Source organism: Babylonia areolata, chromosome 27 (genome assembly GCF_041734735.1).
Source record: "Babylonia areolata isolate BAREFJ2019XMU chromosome 27, ASM4173473v1, whole genome shotgun sequence".
Taxonomy (NCBI): Eukaryota; Metazoa; Mollusca; class Gastropoda; order Neogastropoda; family Buccinidae; genus Babylonia; species Babylonia areolata.
In genome coordinates, this window is record NC_134902.1 from 41,564,601 (window position 1) to 41,590,739 (window position 26,139).

At 45.7% G+C, this 26,139-nt stretch overlaps 1 protein-coding gene across 2 annotated transcripts in view; it reads right to left on the reverse strand.

Annotated features, from left to right (window-relative positions):
- Positions 1–4,297: 4,297 nt before the first annotated feature.
- The window catches only part of LOC143301375 (uncharacterized), a 27,725-nt gene continuing 5,883 nt past the window's right edge, over positions 4,298–26,139 (reverse strand). The window contains exons 6-10 of one of the 2 annotated variants that reach the window (XM_076615618.1): positions 20,454–20,695; positions 17,543–17,828; positions 15,287–15,401; positions 14,749–14,837; positions 4,298–5,720 (exon numbers count right to left, since the gene is read on the reverse strand). In XM_076615618.1, the coding sequence (XP_076471733.1) occupies positions 5,374–5,720; positions 14,749–14,837; positions 15,287–15,401; positions 17,543–17,828; positions 20,454–20,695 (1,079 nt within the window). In that variant the 3' untranslated portion in view covers positions 4,298–5,373. The remainder of the gene's footprint in view (positions 5,721–14,748; positions 14,838–15,286; positions 15,402–17,542; positions 17,829–20,453; positions 20,696–26,139) is intronic. The other variant, XM_076615617.1, reaches the window with a different exon arrangement.

Genomic DNA, 26,139 nt, shown 5'->3' on the forward strand with positions numbered 1-26,139 from the left:
GAATTTAGTATCTTGAAACGTTCCAAATGATATAACTCCACATAAAATCATTACAAAAACAGGAAATTTTTCTTATCAACAACAGACATGTACGAAAATTATTTATCTAAAGAATTATCATATTCAGATTTGTTTTAAAAGTCCACAATTCTGGACAAACATCATTGAAAGACAAAAATAGAGCACCCAATTTTAAATTCAAACAGAAATTACACAGGTGGTCAGGCCGATGTAGGAGATCTTCGGGTCTCTCTTGTAGATGTTTTTATAGCTGGGCTGGGATCTGCCTGTGGGACACCTTCCCTGGACCAGTTCTCTGTGATGAAAATCCGTGGGGATCCCGCCAACTCCATTCACACTACATGACCGAGCCAGCTTGTACGTCTCTGTTTCAGCAGGATGTACATGTTTGGGATTTCCGCTATGTCCAGGACGATGTGTGAACTGTGTCTGCTAGGGGGCTGAATGGTCACAGTGCTGGATTCTCCCCGAGTCCCGAGTTCGATCCCCGGTCCCGGCACACCTGCTGGCTTGATTAAGCGTGGAGAGTTTTCTGATCTCCCAGGTCAACGTATGTGCAGACCTGCTAATGCCTGAATCCCTTTCCTCATGCAGAAGATCAAATATGCACGTTGAATATCATGCAATTCATGTCAGCGTTCGGTGGCTTGTAGAAACAAGAACATACCCTACATGCACACCTCCGAAAATGGATTACGGCTGTCTACATCGGGTAAAAAAAAAAAAAGAAAAAGAAAAAAAAAGGAAGTAAGAGAAAAAGAGAAAAGATAACACACGTAAAATGGTACGTATCTTTGCGAGTGAGTGTATGAGTGTGTGTTCGCGACAGAAACCTAACATGACAGGACACAAATAATGGGCAGCCCTCAGTCTGCTCTACCCTAGTAGACAGTCCCTTGTGCAAAGGACTGCGTGTTTGTACTCGTAAAGCGCTTAAAGCTTTGTCTCTGACCGAGGATAGGCTCTCTCTCTCTCTCTATCTCTCTCTCTCTCTCTCTCTTATGTTCACTTGCTGAAGAAAGGTTCTGTTTACAGTATTCGTAAACTCTGCGTTTATATATTTAATGCCCTGAAGATACGACAGCAATTCTGTGACAACAATGATAAAAGTTAGAATTAACTTACTATGCACAAGAAGCACTTTTGTTCTACAGGTTTAAGTCAGTACGTATTTTACATTTTGTTGTCGCTGCGTGATCACCATATTGTGTACTTTTGACCTCTTTCTAGGGGCCAGAGGCCTGGAGATTTAAGTTTTGTTCTTGCTCTCTCTCTCTCTCTCTCTCTCTCTCTCTATATATATATATATATATATATATATTATCCAAATAATCATAGTCATCATTCTGTTCAGGGTGTGTCGGAGGCATCCGTCAGTATAGTGGGTAATTTCTACAAGTTTTATCGTTGTAAACTTAGTGTCATGCCTACAGCTGCCATCCCTGGTGACGACATGACACGTGCTGCACCACCGGACAGTGACTGACATCCCTGTTGACGACACGGCACGTGCTGCACCACTGGACAGCCACTGGAAGTGACTGACATCCCTGTTGACGACACGGCACGTGCTGCACCACTGGACAGCCACTGGAAGTGACTGACATCCCTGTTGACGACACGGCACGTGCTGCACCACTGGACAGCCACTGGAAGTGACTGACATCCCTGTTGACGACATGGCACGTGCTGCACCACTGGACAGCCACTGGAAGTGACTGACATCCCTGTTGACGACACGGCACGTGCTGCACCACTGGAAGTGACTGACATCCCTGTTGACGACATGACGCGTGCTGCACCACTGGACAGCCACTGGAAGTGACTGACATCCCTGTTGACGACACGGCACGTGCTGCACCACTGGACAGCCACTGGAAGTGACTGACATCCCTGTTGACGACATGACGCGTGCTGCACCACTGGACAGCCACTGGAAGTGACTGACATCCCTGTTGACGACACGGCACGTGCTGCACCACTGGACAGCCACTGGAAGTGACTGACATCCCTGTTGACGACACGGCACGTGCTGCACCACTGGACAGCCACTGGAAGTGACTGACATCTCTGTTGACGACACGGCACGTGCTGCACCACTGGACAGCCACTGGAAGTGACTGACATCCCTGTTGACGACATGGCACGTGCTGCACCACTGGACAGCCACTGGAAGTGACTGACATCCCTGTTGACGACATGACACGTGCTGGACAGCCACTGGAAGTGACTGACATCCCTGTTGACGACATGGCACGTGCTGCACCACTGGACAGCCACTGGAAGTGACTGACATCCCTGTTGACGACACGGCACGTGCTGCACCACTGGACAGCCACTGGAAGTGACTGACATCCCTGTTGACGACATGACACGTGCTGCACCACTGGACAGCCACTGGAAGTGACTGACATCCCTGTTGACGACATGACACGTGCTGCACCACTGGACAGCCACTGGAAGTGACTGACATCCCTGTTGACGACATGGCACGTGCTGCACCACTGGACAGCCACTGGAAGTGACTGAAACTCAGCTGCTCTGGGAGTTGGGAGTTTCTAGCTGGGATGCTACCTCAAAAACATTAAAAGAACAACAAAACTGTGCACACTCTGTGAACATATATAAAACAACACAGATACTGAAATTAAAAATAAGGTTTTCTGATTATTCCGATACATGATAAACAAGATGAATGAAAGTTTCAATTTCAGTTTTAAGAAGGCGCCTAAGTGTGTGGACTGATCCATAAATGCTATACAACATCGGCTTAAAAATATCGCTATAAAAGAAGCAGATGTCTGACCCGTGTAGAATCCCAACAGCCTGCTTAGCGCCGTGAGAACCCACCATAGGATCGTCAGAGGTACTGACAAAGCCTCCTAAACCTCCAAGGACGCAACCCTTTTTCACTTGATTGGATCATCACGTTGGCGGAGGTGAACCCTGAATTTTTTCAAAGCACAAGATACTGTGAAAACACCGCACAAAATACTGAAAACACCGCACAAAATACTGAAAACACCGCACAAAATACTGAAAACACCGCACAAAATACTGTGAAATCACCGCACAAAATACTGAAAACACCGCACAAAATACCGCACAAAATACTGAAAACACCGCACAAAATACCGCACAAAATACTGTGAAAACACCGCACAAAATACTGAAAACACCGCACAAAATACTGAAAACACCGCACAAAATACTGTGAAAACACCGCACAAAATACTGAAAACACCGCACAAAATACTGAAAACACCGCACAAAATACTGTGAAAACACCGCACAAAATACTGTGAAATCACCGCACAAAATACCGCACAAAATACTGTGAAAACACCGCAGAAAATACTGAAAACACCGCACAAAATACTGTGAAAACACCGCACAAAATACTGTGAAAACACCGCACAAAATACTGAAAACACCGCACAAAATACTGTGAAAACACCGCACAAAATACTGAAAACACCGCACAAAATACTGAAAACACCGCACAAAATACTGAAAACACCGCACAAAATACTGTGAAAACACCGCACAAAAAGCAAATCGGGAACATGACATGAACAGTTGAATTATGCAGGGAACAAAGGGACATAATCACAATTTAATTTCCAAATGGATTACTGCCTAAACAGCTTTAATTTTAGGCTCTGGCAGTATAAAAATGTTAATAAATCATCATCAAAATGGATGAATAAAGTGGAGTGATGGCCTAGAGTAGAGGTAATGCGTCCGCCTAGGAAGCGAGAGAATCTGAGCGCGCTGGTTTGAATCACGGCTCAGCCGCGGATATTTTCTCCCCCTCCACTAGACCTTGAGTGGTGGTCTGGACGCTAGTCATTCGGATGAGACGATAAACCGAGGTCCTGTGTGCAGCATGCACTTAGTGCACGTAAAAGAACCCACGGCAACAAAAGGGTTGTTCCTGGCAAAATTCTGTAGAAAAATCCACTTCAGTAGGAAAAACAAATAAAACTGCACACAGGAAAAAACACAAAAAAATGGGTGGCGCTGTAGTGTAGCGACGCACCCTCCCTGGGGAGAGCAGCCCAAATTTCACACATAGAAATCTGTTGTGATAAAAAGAGAAATACAAATACAAATAAATATGTATTATATTGTGTTGTATTGTGTTGTATTGTATTGTAAGAGCAAACAAAGGGGGCATAATCACAAGAGCAACAACATAAAGCAAATAACGTCATCAGAACATATCGTAGAAAACGAAAAAAAGACACCCCCCCCCCTCCACCTCACCATAAAAGAACAAAGCAAAGAAAACAAAGCTCAAATAAAGTATTTACAGTTTCCCTTTTTTGGGTCGTCTTCACTTGTTTTTTGGTGTGGTTACCACAACCTACATGATTCAACACATTCCATTGCCAAGCAATGCATTTATTTCTTCAGATTTTATCTGTTTTCTAAAGTCATTCTGAAAGTTTAGTTTGGTCTGTTGATTTGCAGATTTAAAGGTAAATATCTGGCAAGCAAGATAACCTTTCAGCCTCAGCTGAAACGTGTTCCACTTTCAGAGTTGGACTTGTGACAAACTTGATAACCAATCGCTGCGTTTTGGCCAGTTTGAAAATAAAGTGGTTTTCTTTGAATATTTTAATTTCATTTTGAATCTTTTTATTTCCCACGTTTACAGTCCTGAAAGGGCCGCTGAGCGTGGCTGACTAAATCCGGCATGTTCTGAACTGAACCAATCCCTTCGTACAGACTGGGTGTTTTTTGTTGTTGTTTTTTTGTTTGTTTCTTTTTGTTTTGTTTTGTTTTGTTTGTTTGTTTGTTTGTTTGTTTGTTTGTTTGTGTGTGTGTGTGTGTGTGTGTGTGTGTGTGTGTGTGTGTGTGTGTGTGTGTTTTCATGTAAACGGTTTATACATTTGTAGGATTTGGCCAAACATTTTCAAGTAACAGGTTTATACATGTACAAGATTTCTCGCATCAAGTAACGAAGTCACAGCTGTTAAAATAACACTTGATTAACAATGGGAATCTTAAAACCAGTTTTCGGTTTTTGTTCCAGGACAATGCAATGCAGCAATCAACACTCAAACATTGAGCACAACAAACACGAGCTGATAAAGCGTTGACCGGAACAAAGAAACAACAGCAATGGAAATGGAAAGGAAAAGACGCTAACTTACATGAACAAAAACAATGTTAATTCTGATCACCAGGACACATGACTGCGCATTACAGACAACCACCACTTGTGCGCCTCATGGAGTTTCAGATACGAATAAGGGATAAAGGTAGATTGGAACTGAATAACTTAGCTTTTGCTGTGGTATCATTTTTTCCGGTAGACAAAGACGACACCTGCGCGCCGTGTTCTTACACATGGGTGACTCGTGGCCGCTCCGGCAGAGGCGTGAGGTAGCCATCTCTTTCATTCCCTGGGATGTCGTGGGTGACTCGTGGCCGCTCCGGCAGAGGCGTGAGGTAGCCATCTCTGGCATTCTCTGGGATGTCGTGGGTGACTCGTGGCCACTCCGGCAGAGGCGTGAGGTAGCCATCTCTGGCATTCTCTGGGATGTCGTGGGTGACTCGTGGCCGCTCCGGCAGAGGCGTGAGGTAGCCATGTCTGGCATTCTCCAGAATGACGTGGGTGGGGATGTGGGCAGATACGCTGGCGATAGCGTCAGGAATTTCCGAGTAGTGGTGTTCGTCAAGGTCCTCTTCTGTGAGACATGGGTTAAATGTGTCATTCACTTTACCTGTGACATCATGCATTTCCAGTGTGTCACCTGTGGGAAATGGGTTAAATGTGTCACTTTACCTGTGACATCATACATTTCCAGTGTGTCACCTGTGGGACATGGGTTAAATGTGTCACTTTACCTGTGACATCATACATTTCCAGTGTGTCACCTGTGGGACATGGGTTAAATGTGTCACTTTACCTGTGACATCATACATTTCCAGTGTGTCACCTGTGGGACATGGGTTAAATGTGTCACTTTACCTGTGACATCATACATTTCCAGTGTGTCACCTGTGGGACATGGGTTAAATGTGTCACTTTACCTGTGACATCATACATTTCCAGTGTGTCACCTGTGGGACATGGGTTAAATGTGTCACTTTACCTGTGACATCATACATTTCCAGTGTGTCACCTGTGGGACATGGGTTAAATGTGTCACTTTACCTGTGACATCATACATTTCCAGTGTGTCACCTGTGGGACATGGGTTAAATGTGTCACTTTACCTGTGACATCATACATTTCCAGTGTGTCACCTGTGGGACATGGGTTAAATGTGTCACTTTACCTGTGACATCATACATTTCCAGCGTGTCTTCTGTGGGACATGGGTTAAATGTGTCACTTTATCTGTGACGTCATGTATTTCCAGCGTGTCACTCGTAGGACATGGGTTAAATGTGTCACTCACTTTACCTGTGACATTATGCATGTCCAAACTGTCAGCTGTTGGACGTGGGTTAAACGTGTCACGCGTGTCACTTTTGTAATAGTTTGGATTCTTATGACCTAATTTCCAGGACACCAGTTACATATGTCACTCATTCAAACTTGGCACATCATGAATTTTCAGAACTTCCTATAGAGGACGCGGGTTCGCAAATGAGGTGTTTCGACCTGTGAGTTCATATGATTATTTCCAGTGCGTCACTCGGAGGGCACGGTCACCTGTGTCCCTGTTTTAACCTGTGACATCACTCATTTTCCGTGCCTCATCTCAAAGTCATGGCTTTATCGTATCACTTACTTTCCACTGTGACATCACACATTTTCCGTGCCTCATCTCAAAGTCATGGCTTTATCGTATCACTTACTTTCCACTGTGACATCACACATTTTCCGTGCCTCATCTCAAAGTCATGGCTTTATCGTATCACTTACTTTCCACTGTGACATCACACATTTTCCGTGCCTCATCTCAAAGTCATGGCTTTATCGTATCACTTACTTTCCACTGTGACATCACACATTTTCCGTGCCTCATCTCAAAGTCATGGCTTTATCGTATCACTTACTTTCCACTGTGACGTCATGCATTTCCAGTGCCACGCTACAGGACTTGGGTTGAACGTGTCACTTCTTTCAACCTGTTGTCACTTCGGGTACCTTACCCTATTTCAACCTGTTGGCACTTCGGGTACCTTACCTTATTTCAACCTGTTGGCACTTCGGGTACCTTACCTTATTTCAACCTGTTGGCACTTCGGGTACCTTACCTTCTTTCAACCTGTTGGCACTTCGGGTATCTTACCTTATTTCAACCTGTTGGCACTTCGAGTACCTTACCTTATTTCAACCTGTTGGCACTTCGAGTACCTTACCTTATTTCAACCTGTTGGCACTTCGAGTACCTTACCTTATTTCAACCTGTTGGCACTTCGGGTACCTTACCTTATTTCAACCTGTTGGCACTTCGGGTACCTTACCTTCTTTCAACCTGTTGGCACTACTTATTTCAACCTGTTGGCACTTCGAGTACCTCACCTTATTTCAACCTGTTTGATATTTAGGCAATTCGAGTACCTTACCTTGTGTAAGAAATGTTCTGAAAGTGTTCTTCATTTTTTTTTAACTGTTGTGAAGTTCATCCTATATTTTCCTTATTATCTGTTTGGCAAAGAAAAAAAGTAAACAAAAATGTCCTTTCGCACCTATAACAGCCAAGACTTCACCCCTCTTCAGACAGTCAGGACTTCACCCTTCTTCAGACAGACAGGACTTCACCCCTTCAGATAGTCAGGACTTCACCCTTCTTCAGACAGACAGGACTTCACCCTTCTTCAGACAGACAGGACTTCACCCCTTCAGATAGTCAGGACTTCACCCTTCTTCAGACAGACAGGACTTCACCCTTCTTCAGACAGACAGGACTTCACCCCTCTTCAGATAGTCAGGACTTCACCCTTCTTCAGACAGACAGGACTTCACCCCTTCAGACAGACAGGACTTCACCCTTCTTCAGACAGTCAGGACTTCACCCCTCTTCAGATAGTCAGGACTTCACCCCTTCAGACAGACAGGACTTCACCCTTCTTCAGACAGACAGGACTTCACCCCTCTTCAGATAGTCAGGACTTCACCCTTCTTCAGACAGACAGGACTTCACCCTTCTTCAGACAGACAGGACTTCACCCCTTCAGACAGTCAGGACTTCACCCTTCTTCAGACAGACAGGACTTCACCCCTTCAGACAGTCAGAACTTCACCCTTCTTCAGACAGTCAGGACTTCATCCCTTCAGATAGTCAGGACTTCACCCTTCTTCAGACAGACAGGACTTCACCCCTTCAGATAGTCAGGACTTCACCCTTCTTCAGACAGACAGGACTTCACCCCTTCAGATAGTCAGCACTTCACCCTTCTTCAGACAGACAGGACTTCACCCTTCTTCAGACAGTCAGAACTTCACCCTTCTTCAGACAGTCAGGACTTCATCCCTTCAGATAGTCAGGACCACCCTTCTTCAGACAGACAGGACTTCACCCTTCTTCAGACAGACAGGACTTCACCCCTTCAGATAGTCAGGACTTCACCCTTCTTCAGACAGACAGGACTTCACCCCTTCAGATAGTCAGGACTTCACCCTTCTTCAGACAGACAGGACTTCACCCCTTCAGATAGTCAGGACTTCACCCTTCTTCAGACAGACAGGACTTCACCCCTTCAGATAGTCAGGACTTCACCCTTCTTCAGACAGTCAGCACTTCACCCTTCTTCAGACAGTCAGAACTTCATCCCTTCAGACAGACAGGACTTCACCCATTTTCAGACAGTCAGGACTTCACCCCTCTTCAGACAGTCAACATTTCACTCTTTTCAGGCAGTCAATATTTCACCCCTCTTCAGACAGTCAACATTTCACTCTTTTCAGACAGTCAATATTTCACCCCTCTTCAGACAGTCAATGTTTCACTCTTTTCAGACAGTCAATATGTCACCCCTCTTCAGACAGTCAATATTTCACCCCTTTTCAGACAGTCAGGCTTCACCCCTCTTCAGACAGTCAATATTTCACTCTTTTCAGACAGTCAGGACTTCACCCCTCTTCAGACAGTCAATATTTCACTCTTTTCAGACAGTCAGGACTTCACCCCTCTTCAGACAGTCAATATTTCACTCTTTTCAGACAGTCAGGACTTCACCCCTCTTCAGACAGTCAATATTTCACTCTTTTGAGACAGTCAATATTTCACTCTTTTCAGACAGCCAGAATAACTAGCACCCAGACCACCAGTCAAGGTGTAGCGCAGGGACCAGACAGTAAAAGTCATGGTGCATACATTGGACACAACCCGTGGTCACTGGCCTCCTAGTCCAGTGCTTCACCTCAAGGCCACCACTGTACCCACCACTGCACCCACCACTGTACCACTGCACCCACCACTGCACCCACCACTGCACCCACCACTGTACCCACCACTACACCCACCACTGTACCCACCACTGCACCCACCACTGCACCCACCACTGTACCCACCACTACACCACCACTGCACCCACCACTGCACCCACCACTACACCCACCACTGTACCCACCACTACACCCACCACTGCACCCACCACTGCACCCACCACTGTACCCACCACTGCACCCACCACTGCACCCACCACTGTAACCACCACTGTACCCCCCACTGTACCCACCACTGTACCCACCACTGCACCCACCACTGTAACCACCACTGTACCCCCCACTGTACCCACCACTGTACCCACCACTGTACCACTGCACCCACCACTGTACCCCCCACTGCACCCACCACTGCACCCACCACTGCACCCACCACTGTACCCACCACTGTACCCACCACTGCACCCACCACTGCACCCAACACTGTACCACTGCACCCACCACTGCACCCACCACTGCACCCACCACTGTACCCACCACTGCACCCACCACTGTACCCACCACCCACCACTGCACCCACCACTGTACCCACCACTGCACCCACCACTGTACCCACCACCCACCACTGTACCCACCACTGCACCCACCACTGTACCCACCACTGCACCCACCACTGTACCCACCACTGCACCCACCACTGCACCCACCACTGTACCCACCACTGTACCCACCACTGTACCCACCACTGCACCCACCACTGTACCCACCACTGTACCCACCACCCACCACTGCACCCACCACTGTACCCACCACTGCACCACTGTACCCACCATTGCACCCACCACTGTACCCACCACTGTACCCACCACTGCACCCACCACTGCACCCACCACTGTACCCACCACTGCACCACTGTACCCACCACTGCACCACTGTACCCACCACTGCACCACTGCACACACCACTGTACCCACCACTGCACCCAACACTGTACCACTGCACCCACCACTGCACCCACCACTGCACCCACCACTGTACCACTGCACCCACCACTGCACCCACCACTGCACCCACCACTGTACCACTGCACCCACCACTGCACCCACCACTGTACCCACCACTGCACCCACCACTGCACCCACCACTGTACCCACCACTGCACCCACCACTGCACCCACCACTGCACCCACCACTGCACCCACCACTGCACCCACCACTGTACCCACCACTGTACCCACCACTGTACCACTGCACCCACCACTGCACCCACCACTGTACCCACCACTGTACCCACCACTGCACCCACCACTGTACCCACCACTGTACCCACCACTGCACCCACCACTGTACCCACCACTGCACCCACCACTGTACCCACCACTGTACCCACCACTGTACCACTGCACCCACCACTGTACCCACCACTGTACCCACCACTGCACCCACCACTGCACCACTGTACCCACCACTGTACCCACCACTGCACCCAACACTGCACCCACCACTGTACCCACCACTGCACCCACCACTGCACCCACCACTGTACCCACCACTGTACCCACCACCCACCACTGCACCCACCACTGCACCCAACACTGCACCCACCACTGTACCCACCACTGCACCCAACACTGCACCCACCACTGTACCCACCACTGCACCCAACACTGCACCCACCACTGTACCCACCACTGTACCCACCACTGCACCCACCACTGTACCCACCACTGTACCCACCACTGTACCACTGCACCCACCACTGTACCCACCACTGCACCCACCACTGGACCCACCACTGCACCCACCACTGTACCCACCACCCACCACTGTACCACTGCACCCACCACTGTACCCACCACTGTACCCACCACTGTACCCACCACCCACCACTGTACCACTGCACCCACCACTGCACCCACCACTGCACCCACCACTGTACCACTGCACCCACCACTGTACCCACCACTGCACCCACCACTGCACCAAGAGATGTGGAGAGAACGAACAACTGGTCGCCACAGGAGGAGACGGTGAACCGAGGTCCCGTGAGCAGCATGCACTTACTGCACTTAAGAATAAACTGCGACAAAGAATTGTCCGTGGCACAATTCTGTAGAAAAATCCAGTTTTATCAAAAATGTTAAATAACGTCAACTTTTCTTTCCAATACATATAAACTTAACGCTTATCGTTACAAATGTAATACATCACAATGGATTAACGCATAAAGACGTAAGAGAAAAAGAAACACAAAGGACATGCATAAGTAAGTGTGCTGCACAGGACCGAACAATCCACTGTGTCAGTGAAGAGAACACCGAACAATCCACTGTGTCAGTGAACAGAACACTGAACAATCCACTGTGTCAGTGAACAGAACACTGAACAATCCACTGTGTCAGTGAACAGAACACTCCTGCAGAACACTGAACAACCCACTGTGTCAGTAAACAGAACACTGAACAATCCACTGTGTCAGTGAACAGAACACTGAACAACCCACTGTGTCAGTAAACAGAACACTGAACAATCCACTGTGTCAGTGAACAGAACACTGAACAACCCACTGTGTCAGTGAACAGAACACTGAACAATCCACTGTGTCAGTGAACAGAACCCTGAACAATCCACTGTGTCAGTGAACAGAACACTGAACAACCCACTGTGTCAGTGAACAGAACACTGAACAACCCACTGTGTCAGTGAACAGAACACTGAACAATCCACTGTGTCAGTGAACAGAACACTGAACAATCCACTGTGTCAGTGAACAGAACACTGAACAACCCACTGTGTCAGTGAGCAGAACACTGAACAACCCACTGTGTCAGTGAACAGAACCCTGAACAATCCACTGTGTCAGTGAACAGAACACTGAACAATCCACTGTGTCAGTGAACAGAACACTGAACAATCCACTGTGTCAGTGAACAGAACCCTGAACAATCCACTGTGTCAGTGAACAGAACCCTGAACAATCCACTGTGTCAGTGAACAGAACACTGAACAATCCACTGTGTCAGTGAACAGAACACTGAACAATCCACTGTGTCAGTGAACAGAACACTGAACAATCCACTGTGTCAGTGAACAGAACACTGAACAACCCACTGTGTCAGTGAACAGAACACTGAACAACCCACTGTGTCAGTGAACAGAACACTGAACAATCCACTGTGTCAGTAAACAGAACACTGAACAATCCACTGTGTCAGTGAAGAGAACACTGAACAATCTACTGTGTCAGTGAAGAGAACACTGAACAACCCACTGTGTCAGTGAACAGAACACTGAACAATCCACTGTGTCAGTGAACAGAACACTGAACAATCCACTGTGTCAGTGAACAGAACACTCCTGCAGAACACTGAACAACCCACTGTGTCAGTAAACAGAACACTGAACAACCCACTGTGTCAGTAAACAGAACACTCCTGCAGAACACTGAACAACCCACTGTGTCAGTGAGCAGAACACTGAACAATCCACTGTGTCAGTGAACAGAACACTGAACAATCCTCTGTGTCAGTGAACAGAACCCTGAACAACCCACTGTGTCAGTGAACAGAACACTGAACAATCCACTGTGTCAGTGAACAGAACACTGAACAATCCACTGTGTCAGTAAACAGAACACTGAACAATCCACTGTGTCAGTGAACAGAACACTGAACAACCCACTGTGTCAGTGAACAGAACACTGAACAACCCACTGTGTCAGTGAACAGAACCCTGAACAATCCACTGTGTCAGTGAACAGAACACTGAACAATCCACTGTGTCAGTGAACAGAACACTGAACAATCCACTGTGTCAGTGAACAGAACACTGAACAATCCACTGTGTCAGTGAACAGAACCCTGAACAATCCACTGTGTCAGTGAACAGAACACTGAACAATCCACTGTGTCAGTGAACAGAACACTGAACAATCCACTGTGTCAGTGAACAGAACACTGAACAATCCACTGTGTCAGTGAACAGAACACTCCTGCAGAACACTGAACAATCCACTGTGTCAGTGAACAGAACACTGAACAATCCACTGTGTCAGTGAACAGAACACTGAACAATCCACTGTGTCAGTGAACAGAACACTGAACAATCCACTGTGTCAGTGAACAGAACACTGAACAATCCACTGTGTCAGTGAACAGAACACTGAACAATCCACTGTGTCAGTGAACAGAACACTGAACAATCCACTGTGTCAGTGAAGAGAACACTGAACAACCCACTGTGTCACTGAACAGAACACTGAACAATCCACTGTGTCAGTGAACAGAACACTGAACAATCCACTGTGTCAGTGAACAGAACACTGAACAATCCACTGTGTCAGTGAAGAGAACACTGAACAATCCACTATGTCAGTGAACAGAACCCTGAACAATCCACTGTGTCAGTGATGAGAACCCTGAACAATCCACTGTGTCAGTGAACAGAACACTGAACAATCCACTGTGTCAGTGAACAGAACACTCCTGCAGAACACTGAACAATCCACTGTGTCAGTGAACAGAACACTGAACAATCCACTGTGTCAGTGAACAGAACAGTGAACAATCCACTGTGTCAGTGAACAGAACAGTGAACAATCCACTGTGTCAGTGAACAGAACACTGAACAATCCACTGTGTCAGTGAACAGAACCCTGAACAATCCACTGTGTCAGTGAACAGAACACTGAACAATCCACTGTGTCAGTGAACAGAACACTGAACAATCCACTGTGTCAGTGAACAGAACACTGAACAATCCACTGTGTCAGTGAACAGAACACTGAACAATCCACTGTGTCAGTGAACAGAACACTGAACAATCCACTGTGTCAGTGAACAGAACACTGAACAATCCACTGTGTCAGTGAACAGAACACTGAACAATCCACTGTGTCAGTGAACAGAACACTGAACAATCCACTGTGTCAGTGAACAGAACACTGAACAATCCACTGTGTCAGTGAACAGAACACTGAACAATCCACTGTGTCAGTGAGCAGAACACTGAACAATCCACTGTGTCAGTGAACAGAACACTGAACAATCCACTGTGTCAGTGAACAGAACACTGAACAATCCACTGTGTCAGTGAAGAGAACACTGAACAATCCACTGTGTCAGTGAACAGAACACTGAACAATCCACTGTGTCAGTGAACAGAACACTGAACAATCCACTGTGTCAGTGAACAGAACACTGAACAATCCACTGTGTCAGTGAGCAGAACACTCCTGCAGACAGAACAGCAAAGAAAGTGGCTGGCGCTTTACTGTGGCCCGTAGTTCAAGCAGTGAAATGTGTTGTGGCGAAATAATACAATACAATACAATACAATACAATACAATACAATACAATACAAGATCTACCCACCTGCTGACGTGCTCGGCACTTGCCCTGGCATGCTCTGGTCTCCCTTCTCGTCTGGACTGCTGGTTTGTCGTTTCTTCTGGACTTGTAATCTGAGAGAGAGAGAGAGAGAGAGAGAGAGAGAGAGAGAGAGAGAGAGAGAGAGAGAGAGAGAGAGGAAACATTCTTAGCTACATATTATTATAGGTGGTGTAAAATGAAAGGTACCTTAAGATGAAGATGAGTAATTTGGTTTTATCTTCACCTCAAGATACCTTTGATTCCACGCGACCTGTTATTCTTTTAACTTGGTTTTCAAAGGTCCAGCAGTCATGCCTGAATGAATCGGGCATATAAGCAAGTCTCTTTCTCGCAAACGCACGTTGTAAAATGTTCGTCACCAGTTGTCCTCAATGATCAAATGTTGTAATTAAGAAGAAGAAGAAGAGGAAGAAGAAGAAGAAAGAGGAGGAGGAGGAGAAGCAGCAGAAGAAGAACAACAACAACATCAACGATACAACACAACACAACACAACACAACACAACACAACACATGACTAACCCGATCAGCACACCGCCCACCAGCCCACACACAATGACGACGAGCAAGCCGCTGCTGACAGCCACAGGGAGAACGATGCTGCTGTCTGAGGAACCTTCCGGACTTTCACTTTGGTCTGGAACCACAAAGTGCATTGCATTCCGTCAGGCATGAGGAGATTATATTCATCCACTTTGTTTTAATTCTTGAAGTTATTGGAAACGGACACACACACACACACACACACACACACACACACACACACACACACACACACACACACACACACACACATTGTAAACTTTATATCGACAAGGGCTGTTTTAGCAACTAAAAGCTTCATTCGGAAGGAACACATCTCGTGACGTCATAACTGACCAATTGTGTCAGATGGTACAATTCAAAGGCAGCAAAATGCAAAATGTCGTGCTGAACATTGTACACTCCCATCCATCCATACATCCACCAATCCATGCATCTACTCACCCATCCAGCCACCCATCCATCAATCTTCCCATCCACCTACCCGCTCATCCATTCATCCATCCACCTACTCCTCCATTAATCCATCCATCCACCTACTCATCCATTAATCTATCCATCATCCACCTATCCACCCATTAATCCATCCATCCACCTATCCACCCATTAATCCATCCATCCACCTACCCATCCATTAATCCATCCATCCACCTACCCGCTCATCCATTATTCCATCCATCATCCACCTATCCACCCATTAATCCATCCATCCACCTATCCACCCATTAATCCATCCATCCACCTACCCATCCATTAATCTATCCATCCATCCACCTACCCATCCATTAATCTATCCATCCATCCACCTATCCACCCATTAATCCATCCATCCACCTTCCCATCCATTAATCCATCCATCCATCCACCTACCCATCCATTAATCCATCCATCCATCCACCTATCCACCCATTAATCCATCCATCCACCTTCCCATCCATTAATCCATCCATCCATCCACCTACCCATCCATTAATCCATCCATCCATCCACCTACCCATCCATTAATCCATCCATCCATCCACCTTCCCATCCATTAATCCATCCATCCATCCACCTATCCATCCATTAATCCACACATCCATCCATTAATCCACACATCCATCCACCTACCCATCCATTAATCCACACATCCATCCACCTATCCATCCATTAATCCACACATCCATCCATTAATCCACACATCCATCCACCTACCCATTCACCCACCTATCCATCCATTAATCCACCCACCTATCCATCCATTAATCCACCCACCTATCCATCCATTAATCCACCCATCCACCTACCCATCCATTAATCCACCCATCCACCTACCCATCCATTAATTAATCCATCTATACATCCACCCCCCCGCCTGCCCCCCCCAACCCCCCCACCAATTCACAAAGCGATTCATTCGCCCATCCATCCACCCATTCATACATCCCTCCACCCACCCACCCATCCATCCCTCCACCCACCCACGCTTACATCTGACGACCCACCCATCCCTCCACCCACCCACGCTTACATCTAACGACCCACCCATCCGTCTACCCACCTACCCCTTCACGCATCCACCCGTCTGTCCACCACCAATCCATTCCTCCCTCCCTCCCTCCCTCCATCCATCCCTTTTACACGCATACATCCACCCCACCCATGCACAAGTCCGTCCATTTACACATACATCCACCCCATCCATGGACAAGTCCGTCCATTTACACATACATCCACCCCATCCATGGACAAGTACGTCCATTTACACATACATCCACCCCATCCATGGACAAGTCCGTCCATTTACACATACATCCACCCCATCCATGGACAAGTCCGTCCATTTACACATACATCCACCCCATCCATGGACAAGTCCGTCCATTTACACATACATCCACCCCACCCATGGACAAGTACGTCCATTTACACATACATCCACCCCATCCATGGACAAGTCCGTCCATTTACACATACATCCACCCCACCCATGGACAAGTCCGTCCATTTACACATACATCCACCCCATCCATGGACAAGTCCGTCCATTTACACATACATCCACCCCACCCATGGACAAGTACGTCCATTTACACATACATCCACCCCACCCATGCACAAGTCCGTCCATTTACACATACATCCACCCCATCCATGGACAAGTACGTCCATTTACACATACATCCACGCATCCACCCATTCATCCATTTCTTTTGACATTCCGCAGAACTACACATTTTTGGGGTCAGTTTTTACCTGATGTTTGCGATGTGACTGTCTCTGCTGCGGATGTTGCATTAGCATTTGGTGAAGTTGTTGACGTTCCTGATGTTGTTGACGCTGATGTAGAAAGTGCTGGTGTTGGTGCTGTAGATCCTGGAGATGCTGTTGATGTTGCTGAAGCTGCTGATGTTGCTGATGTTGTTGGTGTTGTGGATGGTCGAGGTGCAGAAGTGTCTTCACAAGGTGAATCTTTGAACTCGATGGACTGGACGAGCATTCGGTTGCTGTCATTGTAGTCCCGAGCAGCATCGATGATCAACTGAAACAGTGAATAAACCGTATCGATACATACATACATAGATCGATCGATCCACTGAGCCATCCATCCATCCATCCATCCATTCACACACACATGTTTCAATCGCGATTTGATCTTCCTTCTTCAGCTGTGAACTGATGTCAGCCTGTGATATAAGCCGAGCGTAAAGCCGACACACACTTGTACGTACGTATATATGTACATGACATGTCTGTATATACGTACGTATCTATGTACATGAATTAGAAACAAACATAATCATTTACCTACATGTCTGTATATACGTACGTATCTATGTACATGATTTAGAAACAAACATAATCATTTTCCTACATGTCTGTATATATGTACGTATCTATGTACATGAATTAAAACAAACATAATCAATTACCTACATGTCTGTATGCATATATATATATATATATATATATATATATATATATATATATATATATATATATATATAAAATTCGAGACAGACACTTTTACCTGCATATCTATGTATATAGACTTAGAAACAACACATGTACCTACATGTCTATATATATATAATTAGAAACAGACACTTGTACCTACATATCTGTAACCAAAGAATCAGAAACAGACTGACATACAAGATACACTTATATAGGAACTTTGAGACAGTAAGCCATTCATACAGACATGATACCTTCATACATACATACAGCCAGATTTTATATAATATAATATAATATAATATAATATGATATAATATAATATACATCTATCTATCTATCTATAACCTGTTACCTATGCCTTGATTTCTGTCACTGTCGTTGGGGCAGCAGTAAATGATGACGACATCACTGTTACTGTCGTTGGGGCAGCAGTAAATGATGACGACATCACTGTCCTCTACCGCTGTCAGGGAGTCCGCCAGATTCGTTCCTGTCCACTCTTGGACCTCTTGGACATTGTCTTTCCACTCTTGGACATTGTCTGTCCACTCTTGGACATTGTCTTTCCACTCTTGGACATTGTCTTTCCACTCTTCATCTGTCTGTCCACTCTTGGACATTGTCTGTCCACTCTTCATCTGTCTTTCCACTCTTGGACATTGTCTGTCCACTCTTGGACATTGTCTGTCCACTCTTGGACATTGTCTGTCCACTCTTCATCTGTCTTTCCACTCTTGGACATTGTCTTTCCACTCTTGGACATTGTCTGTCCACTCTTGGACATTGTCTGTCCACTCTTGGACATTGTCTTTCCACTCTTCATCTGTCTTTCCACTCTTGGACATTGTCTGTCCACTCTTGGACATTGTCTGTCCACTCTTGGACATTGTCTTTCCACTCTTGGACATTGTCTGTCCACTCTTGGACATTGTCTTTCCACTCTTCATCTGTCTGTCCACTCTTGGACATTGTCTGTCCACTCTTGGACATTGTCTTTCCACTCTTCATCTGTCTTTCCACTCTTGGACATTGTCTGTCCACTCTTGGACATTGTCTGTCCACTCTTCATCTGTCTGTCCACTCTTGGACATTGTCTGTCCACTCTTGGACATTGTCTTTCCACTCTTCATCTGTCTGTCCACTCTTGGACATTGTCTTTCCACTCTTGGACATTGTCTTTCCACTCTTCATCTGTCTTTCCACTCTTGGACATTGTCTTTCCACTCTTGGACATTGTCTGTCCACTCTTGGACATTGTCTGTCCACTCTTGGACATTGTCTGTCCACTCTTCATCTGTCTTTCCACTCTTGGACATTGTCTTTCCACTCTTGGACATTGTCTTTCCACTCTTGGACATTGTCTGTCCACTCTTCATCTGTCTTTCTCTTGTGTGGCTTCCTCCAACTGTCCTTTGCAAGATAGTCCGCAAGTCGTGTTGAACGGGAAACACGTCCATACCTCTTCATTTTCCGTTTCTTGACATCTGTGGGGAGGTCATCAGGAGGTCGTACTGCTTGCTGGATCTGGCTGAGGACCTCTTCGTTTGTCACATGATCTGTGTAGTGGTGCCCAAGATCTGTTTTATGGTGTCTCATTTCTGTTGCCAGGATCTTTCTTTGAATGTCTGCCGAGAGTGTCCAAGTTTCGCAGGCAAAGAGGAAGATTGGCAAGGCAAGGAGCTCACCAGGTGGATCAGACTACATGTTCTTGTATCCTGACTGCTTTGGAGTCTGGACGTCACAGTTGTTGTTCGTGCAGTCTTTGCCACGATCTCAGGTCATGGGCCCTCGTCAAACCCTCCTGACAAGGATTGTACAAACCCTAATGATGTTATTCAGTAAAAGGGGGAAACAGTATGAAATCACACATGTCGCTGGTCAAGGCTTTCACTTTCAGTTTCTCATGGCGTCACTGCGTTCGGACAAATCCATGTAGGCTAGGCAGATGCACACGGGACCTCGGTTTCTCGTCTCGTCCGAACGACTAGACGTTCAGTTCGATTTTCCAGTCAAAGTTGGGAGAGAGAGCGAGAGCGGGATTCGAACCCAGACCCTCGCGGACTGTGTGTTGGAGGATGAGCGTCCTGACCACTGTGCCACCTTGCTCCTCGTGGCAAGGATTGTAAAACACTGTACTAACCAGTAACAGGGGGTACTGTCATGAATCACCACAGTCGCTGGTCAGGGGGAAACAACCGACACTCACCTTGAACGCCCTGTTTCTCTGCGTCACCACAGGGGTCTCGAGATGCCCGGAGGCCTTCGAACCGCGGAAAACGAGGCCCACCATTGACACGTCGTTCAGGTACACAGTGAGCCGCCCGTCCTGAAAGTCATAGTCCACGTTGAGGCAGTGCCAGCTGCCCTGGCTGGGGCACACCACTGGGCTGGTCAGCCGGCCAAACATGCGGCTGCCCAGTAGCTTTGCAGCCCCGCGACCTGCTGCATCTGAAACGGACAAATTGTGAGGTGTTTACCGTGCTCTCTGGAGTAAATGCCAAGACAAACAACAACAACAACAACAACAACAACAACAACAACAACAACAACAACAAAACAACAACAACAACAACAACAACAACAACAACAAAACAACAACAACAACAACAAAACAACAACAACAAAACAACAACAACAACAACAACAACAACAAAACAACAACAACAACAACAACAAAACAACAACAACAACAACAAAACAACAACAACAACAAAACAACAACAAAACAACAACAACAACAACAACAAGAACAACAAAACAACAACAACAACAACAAGAACAACAAAACAACAACAACAACAAGAACAACAAAACAACAACAACAACAACAACTGGACACTGCACTGCAAGCCTGAAGGGCTCTCTGGGTGGTGCGCGATGTGCTAAAAATAGAATGAATTATACATTCAATGAATGATACATTCAAGCGCCAATGTCTTCATTTCATAGAATGAATGATACATTCAAGCGCCAATGTCTTCATTTCATAGAATGAATTATACATTCAAGCGCCAGTGTCTTCATTTCATAGAATGAATGATACATTCAAGCGCCAGTGTCTTCATTTCATAGAATGAATGATACATTCAAGCGCCAGTGTCTTCATTTCATAGAATGAATGATACATTCAAGCGCCAATGTCTTCATTTCATAGAATGAATGATACATTCAAGCGCCAGTGTCTTCATTTCATAGAATGAATGATACATTCAAGCGCCAGTGTCTTCATTTCATAGAATGAATGATACATTCAAGCGCCAGTGTCTTCATTTCATAGAATGAATGATACATTCAAGCGCCAGTGTCTTCATTTCCTAGAATGAATGATACATTCAAGCGCCAGTGCCTTCATTTCCTAGAATGAATGCTACATTCAAGCGCCAGTGCCTTCATTTCATAGAATGAATGATACATTCAAGCGCCAGTGTCTTCATTTCATAGAATGAATGATACATTCAAGCGCCAGTGTCTTCATTTCATAGAATGAATGATACATTCAAGCGCCAATGTCTTCATTTCCACAGGGAAGAGAAGAAGCCTCAGAAACGAGTCCGTAAAACCTAAAAAAAAAAAAAATTAAACCCCAAAAAACTGATGAGCTGGGTGTTTGAGAAAGAAGAAATGTGGGTGAGTGGGGGTTGGGGTGGGGGTGAGTGGGGGTTGGGGTGGGGGAGGGCGGGAGTTTACAGATCTCTCATTAATGCTCACGTCAGCAGTTTGGTACCCACGAAGGAAGGTTAACATTCCCAGCAAGCAACAGCTGTTGAACACTGTGGAGAACTTGCTCCTTACTCCTGTGTGCTGATTGCAGAGAAACATCCAGTCTCAAGTAAACTGAAACTATCCATAATTTGGCACGGACCTCTCTTTGTAATCCATCTAAACCCATCAAGGTGACCATGTATTTGTTATGAACTGTCTGTAAATTCTGTGCAGCATATTCACGACTAAAAGGCTATGTCAGTCTAGAAAAAAAAGCGAATTTGTATTGACACATTTCTTTCTCAGGGGATAATCCACAGGTAACTATATAAAACTCTTAAGAGTGAACAACTGTCTCTGTCTCTCTCTCTTTCTGTCTCTCCCCCCCTCTCTCTCTCTGTCTCTCTGTGTCTACACGAACACCTAATGATTTTGTATATGGAGAAACAAACAGGTATCCCATTTATATAAATTCAGTTATGAAGTGCATTAAATACTGGCTAAAATTAGTAAGAATGCATGAGTCTAGATTACCTCACAAAGCCTACAAAATGTTATTCGATCTTGATGCACGTGGTAAAACAAACTGGGCTACTAACATACGTTCTAAGTTGTGCATGTTTGGTTTTGGTAATGTGTGGCTTAACCAAGGTGTAGAAGGAATTGTCGAGTTTCTTCGGGTTTTCAAGGAAAGGTTAATTCTATGTAGATGGCAAGAATGGGACTTTCATGTAAAAAATAGTGAAAGATTTAATGTTTACAGAACTTTTTGTACTATACCTGATATCAAAACATATTTACTAATGAATCTAGATAGATATTTAAGGTATACAATGACAAGATTCAGACTGGATATTTCCGATATTGCTGAACATAGTTATCGTTATAGAATGCAGAACGAGGCTGACTTATTATGTCCACTTTGCCAGATGGAGAAAGAAAATGAGGTGCATTTTGTTCTGTCCTGTCCTGTCTTGTATAATTTAAGAGTACAGTGCATACCATTGAAATATTTTAAGTTCCCACGTCAGTTTAGACTGTCGTTACTTATGGCATCAGCGCATGAACAAACTATTAGAAACCTATCAATGTATCTGTATAAATCGTTTAAGCTCCGATCTGTTCTTATGTCTTAGTGTATCCAGTAACGACTACATACGGACGATGTGTATAACGTAACTGAGTGTCATTAGCCACGCATGTAAGAGTTATTATTTAGCGTATATCATATATCATTTAGGTGTATAAATGTCAATTGAATACAATATGTTTCATGATGTGTATTATGTATTACTAAGGTGAGGACATATTACTTAAAATTAAGGTATGATATATTTATGTTATCTGAACGAATGTCATTTTTCAATGCACGATGCGATGTCTAGGAAGAAATTGTGACACCCTTTCATAAGGGGCAATGGCCTATAAATGAATAAACCATTCATTCATTCATTCATTCTCTCTGTGTGTCTGTCTCTGTCTGTCTCTGTGTTTCTCTGTCTCTCTCTCTCTCTTCATGTGAATTCATGTATTGAGAATAATTCTACACGTCTCATATCCCTCCATTTGTCAGAGCTTCATACAAACACCATGATGCTGATGATAATGCTGATGGTGATGGTGATGATGATGATGGTGATGATGGTGATGATGCTGATGATGATGGTGATGATGATAATGGTGATGATGGTGAGGATGATGGTGATGGTGATGATGGTGATGATGATGGTGATGATGATAATGGTGATGATGGTGATAATGGTGATGATGGTGATGATGATGGTGATGATGATAATGGTGATGATGATGCTGATGATGATGATGGTGATGATGATGGTGATGATGATAATGGTGATGATGATGCTGATGATGATGATGGTGATGATGATAATGGTGATGATGGTGATGATGGTGATGATGATGGTGATGATGATGGTGATGATGATGATGGTGATGATGGTGATGATGATGATGGTGATGATGGTGAGGATGATGGTGATGGTGATGATGATGGTGATGATGATGGTGATGATGATGGTGATGATGGTGATGGTGATGATAATGCTGATGCTGATGGTGATGATGATAATGGTGATGATGATGGTGATGATGATGGTGATGATGATGGTGATGATGGTGATGATGGTGATGATGGTGAGGATGATGGTGATGGTGATGATGATGGTGATGATGATGCTGATGGTGATGATGATAATGGTGATGATGGTGATGATGGTGATTACTCATCTATTTTTTGTATCTTACTTCATTTTATTGTACCCCCTCCAAGGTCAGACTAAGAGCGTTGGGTGACGCAGATGTGGTGAAGCATATATGGATTTGTCCGGGCGCAGTGAAGACTCCCTGAGTAACTGAACTGAGCTGAGCTGAACTGAACTGAACTGAACTGAACTGAACTGAACTGAACTGCACATTGACTCCATCACTTTTGTTTAAGTGTTATGGAATCAATGAGAAATCCGCTTCAAGCGTTATAATAATGGTAATACCACCCTTCCTCAGGTCCATCGCTCCCTGTGGAGCACAGCCCATCAACGACGTTTCTCCACCGATCCCGACTCTGGGCTGTTCTTTCTGCATCCCTCCAGCTGGATCCCAGCCTCTTCAGCTCTGCTTCACTGTCCCTCCTCCAGCTGTCCTTTCTGCATCCCTCCAGCTGGATCCCAGCCTCTTCAGCTCTGCTTCACTGTCCCTCCTCCAGCTGTCCTTTCTGCATCCCTCCAGCTGGATCCCAGCCTCTTCAGCTCTGCTTCACTGTCCCTCCTCCAGCTGTCCTTTCTGCATCCCTCCAGCTGGATCCCAGCCTCTTCAGCTCTGCTTCACTGTCCCTCCTCCAGCTGTCCTTTGTGCATCCCTCCAGCTGGATCCCAGCCTCTTCAGCTCTGCTTCACTGTCCCTCCTCCAGCTGTTCTTTCTGCATCCCTCCAGCTGGATCTCAGCCTCTTCAGTTCTGCTTCAGTGTCCCGACTCGGGGCTGTCCTTTCTGCATCCCTCCAGCTGGATCTCAGCCTCTTCAGCTCTGCTTCACTGTCCCGACTCGGGGCTGTTCTTTCTGCATCCCTCCAGCTGGATCTCAGCCTCTTCAGCTCTGCTTCACTGTCCCGCCTCCAGCTGTTCTTGGGCCGTCCTCTCTTCCTTCTCCCCCCCTGGGGGTTCCAGGTCAGGGCCTGGCGTGTAGTGCTGGATGGTGATTTCCTCAAGGTATGACCAGTCCATCCCCACTTTCGTCTCAAGACCTGTTTCTCCACTGGTTCCTGCCCCCCTCTTTGCCACAGGTCCTCGTTTCTACTTTTATCTGGCCAACAGATCTTAAAATGCCTCAGACAACAGTTGATAAAGGTCTGGATTTTCTGCAGCGCCGTTTTGCTCATTCTCCAGGTCTCTGAGCCGTCGATAAGGACGGACTTCACATTGGAGAGGAAGATGGATATTTTGGTTGTCATTTCTTTGGAGGACAACATTATACAACACAACACACCAGTCACACAGGTGCTGAGCCGATACATAAAAAATGTATTGTATTTCTCTTTTTGTCACAACAGATTTCTCTGTGTGAAGTTCGTACTGTTCTCCCAAGGGAGAGCTCGTCGCTACACTACAGCGTCAACTATTTTGGGTTTTTTTTTCCTGCGTGCAGTTTTATTTGTTTTTTCCTATCGAAGTGGATTTTTCTACAGAATTTTGCAAGGAACAACCCTTTTGTTACCGTGTGTTCTTTTACGCGAGCTAAGTGCATGCTGCACACGGGACCTCAGTTTATCGTCTCATCCGAATGACTAGCGTCCAGACCACCACTCAAGGTCTAGTGGAAGGGGAGAAAATATCGGCGGCTGAGCGGTAATTCGAACCAGCGCGCTCAGATTCTCTCGCTTCCTAGGTTACCTCTAGGCCATCACTCCTTCAGCTATCTCGGCAGTATTGTTGATAAACAGGGCGGCAATAGCAAGGATGTCTCTTCCAGAGAAGGCAAAGGCACAGCAGCCTTCATCACCCTCAGCAACATCTGGTCCTCCAAACAAATAGCCACAACAACAACAACAACAAAAACAACAACAGCAAAAACTACTACTACTACTACTACTACTACTACTACTACTACTCATAATAATAATGATAATAGGACGTAACTACATTTGTAATCAGTGTTGCTGAAATGAAAAAATAAAATC